Here is a 20079-nt window from a genome sequence, read left to right on the forward strand (position 1 = left end):
TTAAAGTTTGCAGTATAATTCTATGGTGTTAATATGAATAACTTGTAGGCTGTGGTTAATAGATAATGTAATTCCATCCTTCATTGAGCCATAAACTTTAGAGATTGCTCCTGCTTATACAGGAAATACCCATCATTCCATCTTGGAGAATCTAATTTTTGCATTAGTTGTAATTGAATCAATGAATTTCTACTACAGAGAAATGTCCAATAGTTGGATATGGTGCCAATTATTAGCAATTTTTATGAAACTTCCTTATTTGTGTTCATTTTGATATCTTAGGGTTGTATTGCATGGGTTATTTATAAAGAGTTAAGAGATTATTTCTTGATATTTTTATTATATGTGACCATTATATTCATGGTGTGCTCTTTATCTCTCTCAGAAAGCGTAATTAGGATTCCTATGTTTTCTTTATTCTATTAGTCAAACTAATCTTTTTTTTTTTTTTTTTTTTTTTGTCAGTCGTGGGGTCAGAAATCTGGGCCTGGGCACTGTCCCTGGCTCTTCAGCTCAAGGCTAGCCCTCTACTACTTACATACATATATTTTTTGCAGTGTGAGTCTGAAATGAGGTCACATATACCTGCAGTGAGGGTTTATAACCCTATTATAGCAGTTTTGTCTCCTGGGATATTTTTTCTATTATTTCCTTTGAAAGACAGGGGCTATCACTGCCGTTAGTAGCCTTCATTACTGTTCATAAGACATCCTCTAATAGTGGAGTAATAGTAACTGCTGGGATAACTCAGAGGAAATCTTAAACTGCTGAAATAGTTTCTTTACAATTAGTAAATATGACATCATCTTAAATATGAATCCTAGATTCCAGGTTAAAGTTTTTACCTAAAAAAGTAGTGCCTTAATCATAGTTAGAGGCAACACTCAGGCACTCAATAAATCCATTCTTATTTTTACCTAAAACTTGGTATTTATCAGAAAATTTACTAGCCATCAAATAGGCTAAACAGATAACCTGAAGGTTAATTAGCTGTCTCCTTCAAGCCAAAGTCAGAAAGAGGTGGCCCAACCCTGAATCCATTTGAGTCAGCTATAACCCTTATAAAATGAAAACTCCACTGGCTGGAATGTTCCTATTTCTGGAATATCTTATCTATAATAAAAGCATGAAATGATAGTATTTGCTGTTTGAGTTAGCACCATAGTTTTTAAGAAGAAACATTTTAGACACCCAGTTGCTAAAACCTCTGCAGTTTTTATCCCCTTTAATTTGGATAAGGCATTCAATGTTTGGAAGAAGAGTTAAATGAACATCTTCTTAGCCAGCCACAGCATCAGAGGGCATGATCATGTGGAAAATGGGGTCCTAGGTAGATATATCATGATTGTGGGGATAAAACGAGGGCATGTTTATCATATTTGATGATGTCAGTAATGAAGGAAGCAAGTCCAAAGTAAATTGGTTAAAACTTAACATGCCAAACTCAATATTCCGGATTTTTTTTCTTTTCTATATTACCACAATTTTATTGATTGGCAGACTATTTATAAAATAGGGATAAACAAAAATATGAATCATGTGTATTCATGTATAGTCAAATGAATAAGCTCAAGTATATCAAGTTAATCAAATTAAATCAGAGTCAACCATCATGCAATTACTAGTAGTGATTCTCCAGACCCCATCTGTGTGAGAGAAGTGACAATCCCTAACAACTGACGCATACGGGTCTCTGCCCCAAAACGCCCATGCATTTTCAAGGCCCATCCACTCATTCAAACATAAGCCAAATCTTGGAAACCTGGATCATTGTGATTTGACTTTGCTTATCTACAACTCTTTTCTTTCTTAAGCACATAATGCCATCATTTGAGAAAAGCCAAATAACCACTAATATTTCACAAAATGTAAAATAGGATTTCTTTGTTTATGTAGACCAAGGACCTGGAGATATTTAAATAGTTAAACATACCTAAAATAAAACATAGACATTTGAGAAGAAGTCAATAAAAGAATACTTTATTTTTCATTTTTGGAGCTTTCCCCTGACCCTCTTCTATAAGCACTACACAGACTTATATATGACACATTCATTTCTAGACAAATCTGCCACAGGAAATCATATTTAATGCTCGCCATTTTCCATAAGAAGATATAAAAAGACGTTCTGATACATTTTACCTGGTTGGGATTGGCACTTCAGCTAGTCCTTGAATCAAGACAGCTGGAGACAACCTGACAAATGAAACTACGGTTCGGTCTAAAAACTCCAGTTCTCCAACTAAGATGTTTGAAGCTTCAGCACCTGGTGGAATCTTTTTCATAAAATGCAGATCAACCTATGAGTATCAGAAGTAAATAAAGTAAGCCAGAATTGGTTTTTTTTTTGGTAAGTCAAAGTCACACATAACATTTGTATGGTTTCAACAATACACATAATTAAGCATGTCATTTGCTCCTATTTCTGTAACTTTATTTATTTTTTCTTCTTTTTGTCAGTCATGAACTCTAGGCCTGAGTGCTCTCCCTAAACTCTTCAGTTCAAGGCTAGCACTCTACCCCTTGAGCCATAGCACCACTTCCAGTTTTCTAATGGTTTTTATTGGAGATAAGAGTCTCACGGACTTTCCTGCCCAGGCTGGCTTTGAACAGCAATTCCTCAGATCTCAGCCTCCTGAGTAGATAGGATTACAGGAGTGAGCCACCAGCGCCTGACTATAACTTTATTCTTATAAGTTACTTTGCAATCAATAAGCTGAAAGTTCTACTTTTTCTCTTCATTATTTTTTTAGATGCTCCTTCAAAATCGAGCTTGAGATTTTGGAGAATAAACCTTTTAGCTTTGTATATTTGCTTAATTAGTAAAAATAAAAATAACATTTATTTTTACTAACTGAATAATTTTAGCTTCACCAATAATTAGCATTTGTTAAAAATTTAGTGTTTTATTTTGGATTAACATAATCCAAAATTTCCACTATTTAACATTCAAAATATAGGTACAGTCCTTGAAATATAATTGTGTTCCTTCTTATAGCATAAATTATGAATCCTTTAATCATTATTATTCTAATTGTTTTATGTTTTTGTATTTTATACTTTTTTCAAATTTAGTATTCATCATAGAATTTAGATATGCCAAAGCAGAGAAAACAAGCATTAAAACATTAGCATTTAGCATTGCTGAAGAACTATATTTAATTTATAATATGAGATGTCTCTGGTTGAGATGAATGAAAATAAAAGTGATCACCAACAAGAAAAAAATGAAGGGTAAAGGGTAACACCTAAAAAATAATTTTTAAAAAATAAATGTCAATTTTATGAATGAGGTTTCAATGAAAACCAAGCTGTAATTTTTAAAGTCAAATTCCCAAGTACTATTCATGGTTTCTAATTTATTTGAGTTGCTTTCTGTGGAGAATGGCAGTTTATCTGTTCTAATAATTAGTTTTATGCTCTTTTGTTAAGGAAATGGAGACCAAAGATCAAAGTGTGAATAGATTGAAGAGAGAGAAAAAAGCTCTAGCAAATAAGGGTGAGGCTAAAAAGATATTTTTAGGCAACATTAATTTTTTACAAGTTAAAATTTTTGAGAATATTTGTACTAAGAATTTCAAATTAATAGAATTTCAAACTTCTCAGAGTAAGTAACTTAGAAAATCCTTACTAGCAACTATATAAAAAACATTGCTTCTGAAATTTAGACTTCAGAGCATCTATTTGGAACATATACAATAAACTAATCTTTATGTGCACTAAAAACACAAAATCCAAGGGTTTTAGCTCAGTTGTAGAGCAACTCCTTAGCGTGTGGCAGAATGTAGATTTGATCATTAGCCCTAAGCACAAAATGACAAAATTAATAATAACAATATACAGTGCCTTATAAAAAATCTAGAGATGCTATGTTATTTTTTATTCATTTTTTTCCTATTTTATTTTTTAAAAGGAAGAATGATTTAGCAAAGTAAAACTATCTATAGTAAGAAATATTTCACAAATATAAATTCCAACATTTTACCCTGCAAATATAAATTTTCAAACTCATAAAGCATGACTACTGAAAATTATGTGATAAATATTTTGCTTTTGTGGACTCTAACTTATTGATTTTTATAGGGTAGGTTAATTTCATAGTATTTATTATGGTATTTTAAATTTATTTTTAGCTAGACAAAATATACACACTGAAAATGTATACTTTATATAATAATACTTTATACTTTTGTCATAATACAAAATTTTCCAGGAAGAGATTTTTCCACTTAATATTAATACTGTGAGAAAAAGGTAATAAATTTTCCTAGGTTTTTCAGGACCCAAAAGAATTAAATTTCAGTTTTTTCTCCCAATGGAAACAACAATGACACAATAATAATACATTAAGGCAAAATTTCAAATAAGAAAATGTGAAATTAGCAATCAGTATGAGTTATGTTCATATATATTGTTTAAATTTTACCCAGAAAACTTTCTTTAAACTTATTTATTTCTCAATATAGTTTTACCTACAAAAATTTGTTCCTCAAGGCAGTCACAAATATAAAATTAACTGTTTTAAGATGAAATTCTATTAATTTAAGGTATACATGATATATTAAGATAGTTTGTATAAAAATTATACCCTTAGGGCTAGGAAGGTGGCTCAGTGGTGGAGTGCTATCCTCACATGCATGAGACCCTGGGTTTGATTCCTCAGCACCACATAAGCAGAAAAAAGCCATTAGTGGGGTTGTGGCTCAAGTGGTAGGGCACTAGCCTTGTGCTAAAGAGCTAAGGGACAGTGCCCAGGCCAAAAGTTCAGCTCTCACAACCAACAACAACAACAACAACAACAACAACAACAACAAAAATTATACCCTTAAACATTATTTTTAATTACATGAAATCTAATATATAATTGATACCTGTTACTTAGAAAAAGGATTAAAGTGTATAGATTTGACTTCAGGATCACCAAATTAAATTTTGATTTAAAGTATTCACATACAATGTACATCTGGTGATAGTAACTATATTACACTTGTTACATTATATTATTCTTAGAGTAGCCATATTTTTAGTGAGTGAAAGATTATATAGCTCATTGTTTAATTATATTATCATTTCTTATGCATTTTCCCATGCATTTTATATTGCGTTGTAGCCTTGTATTTTTATATTATTAGTACATAATTTGCAAAAATAACAAAAGATCCTGTTTAAGAACCACAATTTAGTATTTTATGAAATTATGGCTACCTAAGAAGAGTTCTTAGGATCTAGGTTGAAATATATTTCTAAGACCATCCTCAATTTATCTCAAACCCTTGAAATGGTCAGAAAGAAACCTTGGAATTCTGAGCAGGACCTGGAAGGAATCAAACTCGATCCTTTATATCTGGATTATTTACACTCAGGAGGAAGACATATTATTCTGGGCATATGGGTCTTAAGCTGTATTAAAATGGGCCATTGCCATTCAAGACCACCGAGGAACTGAAAGTAACTAGAAACCTCGCACTGAACATCTAAGGAAAAATAAGTGGAGATGTAGGGGAAATGCTTAAGGTCTTACACCCATTATAGAAAGCACACAAAACTTCACTGTAACCTCTTTGTACAGCTACTTAATAATTCTTTATTTTAGAAAGACCACATAAAATGAAGAGAGATTCTCTGAGAACAAATGGTGTTTTGACACTAACCAGTGACCTTGAGCCTGGATTTAGCTTTTTCACTGAGGAAATAAGGAAATATCTAATATTTTCTACAGTTCTAGAATTTAATAATCCAGCTCTTTATATATGCTTCACACACTACAGATACATACAGAGGAAAATTATTTCTATGCAGAAAATTCTGTGATGCCTTCTTTGGGTCATTTGAAATATAAGAAACATGAGTGAGATAATACAGCCAATTTCCACTGCCAGTTTAAAAAACAAGAGAAATATATTACTTTGATACTTCTCCTTTTTGAAGCCTGAAAAGAAGAGCTAATACTTGAAAACTAATATTATATTCTAAATCATTCTTTAAAGAGCAAAGTCTGATTGGTCTATCCATTGCAAGTGTTAAAAATATGTATATTTAAGGTAGAAAGAATATAAAATCAAGTCACATGGTGAAAAAGACTCAACAAGTATATGTCAAGTACTATTTAAAGCACTAGAGATGCGGTAGAGATCAAAGCATTAAGTTCTGGTTTAGTATATATGAGTTTTTAGGTCTTTTGGTGGCACGAGGGTTTCAACCCAAAGCCTCACACATGCTAGATACGTATTGCTGAGCTTCACTTTCAGCCCCTAGTTTGGTATTTATTTTGATAATAAAAATAATAGCAATAACGTTAATCTCCACCTTTTATTAAGTAGTTATAATATGCTCTGCACTCTGTCAGGATCTCTCTATATTATTTTATTGAATCCTTACAACAAAACTATAAACATATATTGGTATTTTTATTTTGTTCATAAGAGGACAGAGATTTAGAGAACTTGTCCAAGATGGGATAATTCACAAGCTTCACATTCTTTCCTTTGTAAGTAAGTGTTTTGAAGTCTACAAAGATAAGTCCCACGCAAAAAATAATGATGTGGAGATACAAGATTCATCATGTAAGGGTTATATTAATTTAAACAAAAATAAAAGAAAGTTTATTTGAAAAGATGAGCCATGTAGTTTATAATCACTGCTTTTTGAGAATGTTAAATATGCCCTTGTTATACTGTTAATGTACTCATAAATAGCCAACTTTTTAATGTCATTACTTTCAAGAAATGGTTTCAAATTAAGGAAAACAGAAATTAAATGCATGACAGTTTGTGACAATTTTATTCCAACTGCAGATGAATGAAGATGTGATGCTTTGAAAAGATAGTGTGTAGAGTGGCAGATGGAATTGAGCTGGTTTAATATTTGAGTCACATGCTTCCTGCAGTGAAATGAGCTTGGAATCACTGTAAAAACAGAGCCCGAGGTTGCCCTCACCTCTCTCTCTTGCTGGTGTTGAGGTCCTTTTTCATGCCTTTGTTTCATCCCACATGGACTAGTATGCCCCTTTTGCTGGCCTCCCAGTCCCTGCACGCATAATTAACAGACTTAAGCTGGTACACCATGCTCCCAGGAGACTCCATTAAGCACCAGAGGGAGAGCATGCACAGAACTACACCTACATCATTTAGGCATTCACAGGGATGCTGAAACAAACCCAAGGAGCTGATCACTATTAGTCTTTTCAGAAACTTAAATCAGACTATTTCCTCAGGCTGCCTCCAATCCCCACCTCCCCACCCCCACCTCCGCCCATTTATTGCAAGTGCTATGAGCTTTACCAGCTTTATCTGAGTTACTACTGCTGTTTCAACCACTCAGATAAGCTTGTTCCTTCTCCTCATTTTTAGTACATATGGAAATTTCATTGGTAGTTTGCCATAGCTAACATTCAATGACAGGAATTTGCTAACCAAAATTACATTATTTTCACTAACTCATTATTTTCTTAGGATTCATCAAATAACGTATTTCATTTAGATTGTCTCCAACCAGAAGTGTCCCTTAACTTAGTGCATAGCATGTTGTCATTCAAAATTCCACTCAGTTTTATTATGTATCTGTAAGATTTCCTTACACTAAATTATGATGAATACAAAATTTTCTATTGTACGATTTGGTTTTCAACAAACAACAGGAAAGTGATTCTGAGAAAAAAAAAATCAGTATTTTTCTAACAAGAGGTTAAACTCCTTGTAAAGCCCAGTTGATTCTGTTGGAAGAAATACATCATGTCAAGTGGCTGAATCCTGAAGATTATGCATATAACATGCATGTTTGGTTTTTTTAAGTAAACAAAACATTACATATATACTCAATGCTAAACATTATCTCTAACAATGTTAACCTTCAACTAAGAAATGAAAGGAAGTGCCTCCAAAATAATTGTGTCAGCACCTCTTAGAATAGATAGCAATTTCAGGTAGTAATTTAGCAGTTACTTAGGAGAGAGAAAAGCTTACCTTGCTAAAGTCAACTGTGCTGTTTTCTCTGCTAACATCATTTTTATTTTCAACACAGGCTGGAGCCGACTGAGGAGAAACAACCTGACCTGCTGAAAGAGATTGTTATTACAGAATACAAACAATTACTTATATAGTTCTAGACATAGTGAGTGAAATATGAAATAGGCTAGACTAACATAATTTACATGACTTTATGTTGTAAGCGTGAAAGGTCAATATAAATAGATATATATCAATATAAAAATTCTTATTGGTTACAGATAGAAGTGGGAGACATCAGTCAAGCAAATTTAAACTAAATGTTAGCTTATCTAAATCTAACCATCACTTTTAAACATCACTGCTTTCTAAATGTCAACCAAAATAAATGCACAAATAAAAGTGCACAGATAGAAAATTTTAGCTTACACTGAAGAATTTAAAACATGAAAAGCATGTTTGTCTGAAAATTACTTGGCATATTTTTAGATTCGTTTGTATTTAAAAAACGAAACTACTAAGTATTTTTGGCAATAACTTTGAAAGCTTGATTTATTAGAGTTTCAACTAGAAACATATTATTTCACAATGTAAACATTGTAAATATGATTTTTATAATGGTGACTATTCATTTACAGAGACATGTAGTAGTTATCTGGGACATGAGAATAAAATCAATAAAGTTGAGTTGTATTTGTTTTCCATTAAAACTAACCAAAACTTAATTATTTTGTAGTTTTGTCTTCATTTTAGGTAAGATAATATTAATGGAGAGCTAATATTATTTGGATAAGTAAGTGAATTATAAAGCTAGAGTTTAACAATGGCTACAGAAGATTAAAGTCCATTGTCACTATGAAATATTCTTTGACATCACAAGTTATTTGAGATTTATCCATAGGTAGTAATCAAGAGACAAAAATTTAACCAGAGGTAATTAATTGTAAACATATTCCTATCCTCTTCATCTTCACATACTACTTTTGCTGTGAAATAATGGCAACTGAACCTTGACGCCTTAACTATATGTTTTAACATTCCTACATGATGTTCATATATATTTACATTCTTGCTCAGTGACTTCAAAATCCTGTTTTATTCCTATTAATCTTGGATATAAGAACTACTCTCTTTGCTCTTTTCTACTAAATTACAATTTTACTAAATGTTCACCTTTATTTTCATCTTCTCCAACTTCCACATTCTTTGAACTTGTCTAACGACCTATAGTGATTTTTAATTCCTCAAATTCTCCCCTGAATATTCCCTTATTCTTTGTTACCTAGAAATCACCAGTGACAATCAACACTAATAATTTACTTTCAGATGCTACTACATGTATAATTTTGCTTTAAGGATAATTATACCTCTCAGATAAGGGTCCTTTACCAATAGATACAATTTTTATAGTTTCAAATTGTTCTAGTGCAAGAAAGATTTAAGATTCTTCTAAGCCTAGTCTTTAAATATTTTTCCTCATTTACTAAAGACAGTAAAAAGAAGGTATTTTTGGTGAAGATGAAAATAAAATTATTTTTAATGCAAATTCTCTTCAAATTCTGATTATCAAAGACTTTGTGGTGATTTTCAGCCTCCAGAGAAAGGTCAGACAATCTGGTTAGGCCTTGACATTCTCCCATTTCTACCTGTAATGTGCAGCTATGACTGTGCACAGATCATTAGCAGCCATTCTCAAAATAATAACCGTAATTTTAACAAACCTTTTACAGAATGCATTTGTGCTACTAACAGATGTCTTCAATCACCAGTTTCACATCATTTTCTCATATTTTCATCAGTTATATTTAAACCTAAATTTATTGAATGTTCTGTAAAATTGAGTGGTGAAATTAAAGCCATGGAAAAATTACACAGGCATGTATCTGCTTTCTTACAATCTTTTATTTTATGTGGCATAAAACTGTGTAAAAATAATCATTTAATTCTGTAATCAAACATTAAAAAAAGAGTCAACCCAGCACAAAATTATCAACTTTCATATGATTGAACCAGACAGAGAAAATACTGGTACTTGAAATTAGAAGACAATGAGTATATATTCCACATTCATTTATGTACTTAAAAGAGAAAATTTCAGAAATTAACTTCAGGTCAGGTCTGTGTTTAAAACATTGGCATTTGTATTTCTCTTGTAAATAACCTTAATATTTAATAGAACAGTTGCATACATGATAATTATATTTAGATAATTTGAGATTTGCTGTCCTATGCTATTCTTGTTTCAAGATAATAAAGATATTATTTTATAAATTTGATATTCAGGAAGTGACACAGGAAATGTTCTTAGTGAATATTTTAAGTCATATTGGTAATGACCTAGTTCAGAATATTTAGGAATTAAATAGAAGATAACTTGATGGCTAATTCTAGATTCTTGACATGTTCTTAGAATACATGCCAATACAGAAAAAAAGAAGGATTAAAAACTACTGGCCTCTGACTATAGATATAACCACAAATTATATATTATGACATTTTAGAGTAGCATATATATATATATTAAAAGTCTTGCAAAATTTTAAAGATAATTTCAAACTTTAGCACTATTTCTAAAAATACATGGATTTCTTAAAAATGAAATAATATACATTAGATCAGCATATCTTCAAAATAGTTGTGATAATTTGGCAGGATACTAGAAAATGTATAGATATTATTTAAGAATCAAACTTACAAGTTTGGTTTTGATTATATAGGAAAAGAATTGACCAGCAATAGTCTAAGGTGAATTTTACCATTCACATATTGTGGTAGGCTACTTTTCGTCATGATTTTTTATCAGTAAGTTATCATGCTTCCAAAGAAAAATGCTTTTCCTATTTATTACTTTCACTTTGTCCAGTGGTCACCACCCATATTAATATTTCTTAAATGTGAATCTTTGTCATGTTTAATTACCTTTGGAATTTTAATATGTAAGTAGTTTTGAAGCCTAAAAATGACTGGAAAAAATTTATTAACTTGGTAACTTTGTCATCTTTAAGGCAAACTATTCAACTGATGAAAAGTGGGTATCATTAATATTAACTGTTGTGTCTGTGTGTGACTATTTAAATGTAAACATTTGAAGAAATCTAATACCATCCTTTTTTTTTTTCTACTTCTTCTTCTATCTATTTGGCTTGAAATCTGGTCCTGGGTGCTGTCCCTGAGCTCTTCAACTCAAGGCACGTGCTCTACCACTAGAACCACAGCATCACTTCTGATTTTCTGGTGGTTTACTGGAGATTACAATCTTTCCTGCCTGGGCTGCTTTGAACTGAGATCATTAGATCTCTGCTTACAGAGTAGCTAGGATTACAGGCCTGAGCCACCAGTGCCCAGCTCATCTCTCTCTCTCTCTCTCTCTCTCTCTCTCTCTCTCTCTCTCTCTCTCTCTCTCTCTCTCTCTCTCTCTCTCTGTGCTTAATTGGAGATAAGAATCTCAAAGTCTTTTTTTCTGCCCAGGTTGGTTTTGAATTGTGACATTTGGCTCTCAGCTTCCTGAGTAGCTATGTGGCATAAGCCACAAATGCCTAGCTTATCATCCTTTTTAGTCATCATATGTGCTTACTTTTGATCTGTTGAACTAAAAAGTCTTCATTTTAATATAAAATTAAAGCAATTAGTTGTTTTTTATCATGTAAAGTCCATATCATGCAGTACTTATATTTGTACCTGCTTAATTTTCTTCAAGTCATGGAATTTAATTTTTCCTCTGGACCTTGATGTAGTAATCATATGAAAAGGTATTATAGGGAAAATTATAAAAGACATGGGAACAAATTGCCAGTCATTTCAGCAACCACTAACTAGAGAATGGAAACTTATTTTCCACTTGTCATACCCGTGTCATAGTCATTTCTTTCACGACAAGTTATTTTAATGAGGCAGCAGAGTAAGGGGACTGAGATTACTTCGTAATGCTCACTAATGACTTGAAGTCATATCAGTATCATTAAAGTGCCCTATTCTAAAAGACAAGTATAAATATGTTCTCAAAAATATGTTGAGTACTATATCCGTTTGCTTCAATCTTTACCTATAATCTTCTTCAAGTAAATTGTAAGTATTGTAAAATAGCAGGTTTTAAATTTTCCTTTGGCCAATTTCAAGTCAATAGAATAATTTAGTGCACTTTTGAATCCTTTTTGCCACGACTGATCCACTGTAAGGCATGTACAAGAAGGAAACTGGGATAAAGACATGAAGGCACATTACTATTAACCTAGAGACCAAGCTGGTTTACACTACCTCAGAAACCTTCAACGCATTTAGAGTACCCAAAGGGAAGGAGATGAGGGAGGTACAGAGATGAGATGAGCCTGTTAGAGACAGACACAAGACAGAGCAAAATAAAGAGATACAAAGATGAATGACCAAGTTACAAACATGTGTAACAATACATTTATTTATGGAAGTAGAAAACATGAAGAAAGAAGGGTTCAATACTTAGAAAGTGTTAATTAGGTGGTCTACACATCAAAATAATAAAAACGTATGCACGTAATTAAACTTGAAGAAAAATTAGCATGCCTGAAAATAATTATTGTGATATAAAAGAATACCAGTTAAATGCATCTTCTTAGAAACATGTTTGCTATTAAAGGTAGTCTTGTTTTCCCAAAACTCATACTAGCAGCACAGCTTTTGAACAGACACATCAATTGTCTCAATAATCAATATTACCTGAATTTTCTTATAGCAATACAGTTCTTTTATTTACATGAATCTTTTAATATGCTTTCTCTCATGCAGTTCTAAGAAATAATATCCTAGCTTTATATTTTTCTTATCAAAAGTAGAACATTATTAAAGATAAGTATTATACTTTGGGTATCTTATTGATATGACCATAGTATTTAAAAACAAGAAAAGATATAAATAGCTAAATATATAGACATCTGGAAATAATGAGTATAGTATTTGTAAAAGAAATGACTGAAAGGCAATAAACCAGATTTCCAAAATCATAGGAAAATACCATTCATGATACATATATGAAAGTTGTTACAAGGGCTACAATCTACCCAGGTCTAAAGAGTCAATACATATATCATCCCTCCAAATCTAAATGCTCTCCAGTGACTGTGGCTTTGATCAATACATTAGACAATTTCAATTCTGTAACTCCTTTCGAGATTCTAAATAAGGTGAACAACTAGGAAATGCTGTGATTGGGCAGGAGAGGAAAGATCATGAAGAAAGAAGCAGAATTAGACACGGTTAGTAAACACAGTGGAATGAAGGTATACTACACCTAAGGAAACTAAGAATCACAAATTATTGTCAAAAACACATTATCAGAAGAGTAATAACATTTATAATGTTTTAAATGAGTAATAAAATTTTATAATACATTTTTGTAGTTCCAGGCACTGACAAGCATGAGACACTCCACCACTCACATAATTAGTCCTTTTTTTCTGTAGTTATTTCTCAGAGGATATTTCATTATGCCCAAAGCCAGACATAGACCATGATTCTCCTACCTATGACTCCTGCTAAACTGAGATTACAAGCAGGTAGCACCATTCCCAGCTTGTCCGGATGAGGTCTTGCTAACTTTTCCCCAGGCTGGCCTGGAACTGAGATTCACCCAATTGACACCTCCTGCAAAGCTGAGATATGGTCATGCCAGCCCGTTATAGTATTTTTACAAATAGATGTCTCAGTATGTAAGAAAAGGCATGACCTAAGTGATGAATGCTAATTTACTTTGCTCTCAAGATCACCAACAGGATCCTTACTTTTCATTGTCAGACAGATCTTTCTAATTCATGGAATAGCATTAATATTCTTAATATATTGATAGTGAGCATTTCTACCCATACCCAATTTAGAGTTGTAATGTCAATGTAGATATTATTTTTTTCTGTTATTTTTCCATTGTTTTGCCAAATGTAACTGTCACTTTCTATTGAAACATCAGAACTAGGCATTCATTTAATTCTCACAGTTTTGATGCTTAATGAAAAGTGAAAGTTAAACACAGCATGTGGTATTAAAAATGCATGGTGAACCCATAGCATCCTGCATCTCAGTCTTGAAGAAATGCACAGAATACCAAGAAAAAAGAAAAGCTCACAGAAAAGGGAAACAAGTATATTTAGAGGTGAGATTGACAAATTATCACAAATTGCTTTTTAAAAAGGTATGAATAAAAAGTGTGGAGAGGGGAGAGAGAGAGAGAAAGGAAGTACACTATCATTTTAGTCTAATCTTCAAATGTGGAAGATCCACATTTGACATGCAGTGTGGGGATGTGTGATCCTTGGGTGTATTTCCAGGGTAGCACACCGGAGGATCAAGTCAATTAAGGGAGGAGATGCCTCTCTCTAAGGCTGAACTGCTTTCCATCAGTTTCAATTGCTTTGCCCCTAAAGCAAAAGCACATTAAACAAGAGGAGAGATCTTGTTTCTACCTTTAAGCTCTGAAAGGAAAATATTTTCTCCTGTGAAGTGTCTAGAAAATCCTCATTCTGTTAAACTCTTATTCTGTGATCATAAAAAAATAATCTTTCGAGTGGGGTATTTACTGAGAAGCTTGTTTTCAAATAAGAAGAATCATATTTTTACTCTTTTGGACGTTTCAAACCCTTCTTGCAGCGCTCTGTTCTGCTATATCAACGACTTAAATCACTGGTGTATGTTTTCAAACAATGTCACATCGATATTTATGGCTAGGAATTTCAATTTGTTTGTTGATCTGAAGTTTGTCAGTTTTTAGAGTTCCTAACTAGATTGAGAACCTTACTAGTAATGGTCCTTCGCATTTTTCTTCACTTCTGGGTAGAAGATCTATTTCTAAATTGGTGAAGTCTATACATATTTTCAGAATTCTCGGCACACATAATTATGTAGAGCGTGTGAGGAAGCAAAACAGAGTCGTAAGGAGGTGTTATAAGCCGAGGCTTAGAAAACTACTCTGACAGCATACTCCACAACACTACTTAATTGGATATATGAATCTTATTATAAGAGTTTCCAAGTTTTTATTACCCTAACGTATGCCCTGCAAAGATTTGTATGTGTTCAGATAAAGGCTGATTGTACAGATGGTAACAGAATCACTCTGCTCCTAGTTTTTTGGAAAAACTAAGCCATTTCCTGAATAAGACAAAAAGTAAGCGCTAAGAAAACCTTAATATGCACAGCTTTGTGATTCACGGCTACAATTCTATGGCTAGAATTCAATTGTCTCTCCTTACATATTTAACCGAAGTTAAAATCAGTAACAGTGAGTCTAGGTCTACATAATCCTGAAACAAATGGTCCATCTAGTAAATTCCAAGCCATCTTCTTCCTCAAAAATGCAGTGAAAATTCAAATAGGAAACATATCCATAATTTGAAGTAACAATTTTAGCTTGTTCACAATCCAAGATCATTGTCTCTTTGAAGAATACATATCATTCTTATAGGAATATTTTTTTGGTCTGATTTCCAGTGAGACTCAAGAAATTCAGACAAAAGTACATGTCTCTAAAATGTGCTCTAATTCTTGGGAAATTAGTCAATGGATACATTTTAATAAGATTTTTAGAATCATGAAGAAATATATCCAGTCAAAACAATTGTCTAAGGTGATGTTCTTAACATTATGAAGCCAAATACCAGCATCTTAATAATAATAAAATCACTACTTTTACATCTCTTGGATTATAAAAGCTTCATTTTGTCAGAGTATGCATCACATACTTTTAATCAAATTGTGATTTAGAATATGAATGTATCTAAAATATATTATTTGATTCATTACAAATTAACCCTCAGACTATTCAATGGAATCAATAAATATGGACTCTTTTGGTAACACTTACATTGAGTTTTATATATGTACAACTATAAATTCTTCCATAAAACAAAAATTATATTTAGTTATTGAAAAATCTTAAAAAATAAGTTTTTCAAGAATAATTTGTCATTAGAAAAATATTGTTGATTATTATTCAGCAGTATTCCTATATTCTGAGAAAAAACTACACTAACACTTAAACCATTTCTTTGGTATTTGTTTGTGTATATATAATAGTGTGAAGAATGGTAAAATTTCCATACAAAGTAAAGTTCAGAAATGATTCATTTTCATGCATTTGAATTTAAGGCATCTCTAAATCTTTTGGAAAAGGACGTGTGCACAGTCTATTTGTAGAAATCAATCTTTCTAGTAAGGCATTTGAAAATAATTTTAATTAACCTTGAACTTTTAGAAGTAGAAAAGTTTTTATAACTGGTAGGACAAATTCCTATCATCTTCATGGTAATTTCACTTTTTTCATGAGACTCATGGCAAAGATGGGTAACAACAGGAGCAACTTCTTTAGGGTAAATGATGAAAGGTTAAAGGAATGCATAGAAAAAAAACCCAGAGGATTAATAGTCTAAAGGACAAGTCAAAGAAAGTCATGATTGCTAGAAAAATCATACTGATCACCTGTGTAAGCCTGTGAAGATATGAAGATAAGAGACAAGGTAAGCGATAATGAATGTAGACATTGAAGACATTGTTTTGCAAACAGTCATGAAGAAGAAGGAACAGGAATCAGGCTCAACCTATGTAGAGCCACAGGTACACACTGAGGGGTCTTTGCAGCAGTTATCACTAATAAAATCTGTTGACAATGGGCAATGTGGAACCATTATCTTTTCGTTTGTTTATTTGTTTCTGTAGTAGGGCCCACCCTCTTGCTTAATTTTTTACCAGGCAAGGCAGACACTAGACCTTAGTCATAGCTCAATTTCTAGCTTTTTTGGTAGTTTGTTGTAGATAAAATTGTCACAGACTTTCCTGCCCAGGCAGGCTTCAAACAGGTATCCTCAGATCTCAGGCTCCTGAGTAGCTAGGATTTCAGGCACAAGCCACCATAGCCTGGCTTTAAATCATTATCTTTATCACACTTTAATAGTCATAATTATTCATTTAAATAAAAAATATTAGCTGAGACATAAATAGAACCATTGCATTACTTTCCCCAAGCTATAGAACAGACATTGTTTGGGATGTAACAGAAACTGCATTTATATTTTCAGCATTCTAATCTATAAATGCTACAAAGTTTCTTTGTATTCCAATATGAATCTTTCAATAAATTTAAATTATTAAAATTTCTACCATTGATGCTTGATATCTATACAGCACATATATATGAACAGAAACAATTCTAACAGTATGACTTTCCATAAGACAATTTTAAATTAAACATTTTAAAAATGTAGAGGCACTTTGACTTTTTCAGAGACATATAGAAGATATAAAGAATAGAATAAAGAAACATTTACCATTTTTGTCCATGGAATTTGGTTCTGATTGCTTCTTGCCAATATCAGCAAAGGAGCGAACAATGGGGATCCTATTGGTGAGTTTTTTCTGATTCTGGTGGTGATGCTGCTTCATCAGTGCCTCATGGACCCTGTGGCGTACATCTTCATTCAGCTGCCCTGAGCTCACTTGTTGGTCAAGGACCATATCTGCAGAGGAAGGCAGAAAGATGTGGTCACAGCTTTGGAGTCATACATAAGTCAGCAATGATGATACAAAGTCCTAAAATGAAGTCTTTGAATAATATGATTCATCTTCAAGTAGGAATGATATTAGCAAATAGAAGTTGAATTTCCTTGGTGAAATGTTACATGACAAACAGGTACATTTTCTTTATAACCCAGTCAATTGAGTACATAATTATAAATTTTTTTCAAATGTACACAGTTGACAAATAATGCTATATTCATTATTCATTCCAATTGGAGGGAAGCTTTACTGGGGTAGTATCAAAATAGGATTTTTGCAGTGGGAAAGAGGTTTTATACATAAATTTGTGTACATATCTATATATCTATATTTTTTCCTAGAACAAGTTCTTTCTATGCATCCCAAGTTGGTCTCAAACTCATAATCCTCTTTCCTTGGCCTCCCAAGAACTGGGATTGAATGACTGCACCACCATACCCAACTTTACTTGAAACTTTTTTTTAAGGTTTCATTTTAATTTTAATTGACATTTTGCTCAAAAAGCACACAATGCTGGACATAACTACATGTTACAGGGTTCTGACCAAAATCCTGACCTCAGGCAATTACAAAATCTCTCATGGGTTATTTCACATCAAGTGCAGGTTATTTCACATCAGTGCTGTGTTTGACACAAGGTAAGCATTTCAGATTTATAACAACATTAAATCTAGCACCTTTTAATAAATACTAATAACCACCTTTTCAGTATGAAGGTGTCATTTCAGCAGGGGGAAAATGATCCAGTTTACCAGCAGTGCAAACAGCAGCAACATTTTCAAGGTTGAGATTAAATTTGTAAACACCTTCGGCACAGTACACGTGCCCTTCTCAGCCAAGTCCTCCACTCAGACTGAGTGTCAGCTCCTACACAGTTTTAGGCGGTGGGCTACAGAGACAGCATATAGTACAGGGAGATGAAGGTAATCTGAGTAGGATGAGTTTTTCTAATGAGTCAACTGTAGCATTTCTAGTCCAACTCGGCCTTCAAGGCCAAGACAGCACTCCATAACACCAGCTGATAAGATCCTGTCTTCAGTGGGGGCATCTGAGTACAGAGCAGATGGGGTGAGGAAATATTGGTGGAGGAGGGAGGGGAATAAGGGAGAGGGGATGATTTTATTCAAATTGCACTGTGCACATATATAGAATGCACAATGAAACCTCCTCCTGTTACAAATGTGTGTTAATTCACAAAGAAAGCAAAAGCAGAGGATGCCTTGCTTATTCTTGCTATTTCAAGATTAATGGTTAGTGTGGGTCTCACAGATCTTCGTGGGTCACACGCTTTCCCATGAACGTTCAACTTGACCCAAAGCTTGCGACTTTGGGTCTTACTCTTAAGGACATCTGGGCATAAAAACAAACACTGAGTAGACTCAGCAGCCAATAATAAATATAGAGGGGAACAAATCATTGCTAGTAAATGTTTTGGGTTTATCTACATTGCTTAGCTTAGCATTTACCAAATGTCCAGGCCAAAGGAGTTTTCTCAGTAGAAAAGGTCTGATTCCAAATCTCCACTGGCCCATGCACAACACAACTTACCCTGTTCCCCAAAACTTGCAGCGGAAGTTGCTCTGCTGTCACCAACCATGAATGGGCTTGTAGACACAAAATACCATAAGGATGATGGTCGCCAGAGGGATGCTGAAAATGGTTTCCATCAACACCAGGTTTTGCGCGCTGGGGCGGGGGTGGGGGGTGGGGGCGGAGGGTGGGGTGCGTTTCTCTGGGCTCGGGGCCTCAGCCTGCATTACCAGGACGCAGCAAGCGACAGCACCACTACCACACAAGATGCCGCATCTTCACCCGCTCGTGGAAGCCCTTTACTAGAAAACTTTAATATGGTTATGTACTATTGCTGAGTAGGGAGTAATTTCCCTCTATCTGTCTTCTTTAAGTAATGGAAAGTCCAACAGTAAAAATCTGATATGAAGAGTACTGAGCAACCACTAATTACTTGCATTGGGAAATAAAGCATTATCTTTCATAAGGATATCAATTTATCCCTTTCTCAAACTTTTCCTTGAAAATGTGTTTAAATTAGAATAACAATAGCCGAAAAACATACAAGACAAGATTTCAGAAGGCTTTCACTAAGTAGAGTAATATTACCACACATAACCCAAGAAACACCAATAAAAGCCAAGTGTGGTGGTTCATACCTAGCTATTTGGAGACATTGATAGGAGTATCCTAGTTTGAGGCCAGCCAAGACAAAAATAAAATATTATTAAAATCTTAAAAAAAAAAATCTAGGGCTGGGAAGGTGGCTCAGTGGTAGAGCACTTGCCTTGCATGCCTGAGGCCCTGGGTTCATTCCTCAGCACCACATAAGAAAAAAGAAAAAAGCCGGAAGTGGGGCTGTGGATCAAGTGGTAGAGCGCTAGCCTTGAGCTGAAAAGCTGAGGGACAGCGTCCAGGCCCAGAGTTCAGGCCCCATAACCGGACCCCCCCCAAAAAAAAATCAAGTTTGAGCTGGGCGCCGGTGGCTCACGTTGTAATCCTAGCTACTCAGGAGGCTGAGATCTGGTTCAAAGCCAGCCTGGGCAGGAAAGTCCATGAGACTCTTATCTCCAATTAACCACAAGATGCCGGAAGTGGTACTGTGACTCAAGTGTTA

The 20079-nt window shown here is 33.6% G+C and overlaps 1 protein-coding gene across 12 annotated transcripts in view; it reads right to left on the minus strand.

The window, feature by feature from the left end:
- The window catches only part of Slc4a10 (solute carrier family 4 member 10), a 446328-nt gene that overhangs the window by 81329 nt on the left and 344920 nt on the right, over positions 1-20079 (minus strand). For 5 of the 12 annotated variants that reach the window (XM_070021992.1, XM_070021977.1, XM_070021996.1 and 2 more), the window contains 4 exons: positions 17225-17413; positions 7962-8053; positions 6937-7026; positions 2143-2300 (listed from right to left, as the gene is read on the minus strand). In XM_070021992.1, coding sequence (XP_069878093.1) covers positions 2143-2300; positions 6937-7026; positions 7962-8053; positions 17225-17413 — 529 coding nt within the window. The remainder of the gene's footprint in view (positions 1-2142; positions 2301-6936; positions 7027-7961; positions 8054-17224; positions 17414-20079) is intronic. The other 7 variants (XM_070022036.1, XM_070022042.1, XM_070022024.1 and 4 more) reach the window with 3 other exon arrangements.

The sequence above is a fragment of the Dipodomys merriami genome, unplaced genomic scaffold, assembly GCF_024711535.1.
Source record: "Dipodomys merriami isolate MVZ:Mamm:240054 unplaced genomic scaffold, mDipMer1.0.p SCAF_1, whole genome shotgun sequence".
Classification (NCBI taxonomy): Eukaryota; Metazoa; Chordata; class Mammalia; order Rodentia; family Heteromyidae; genus Dipodomys; species Dipodomys merriami.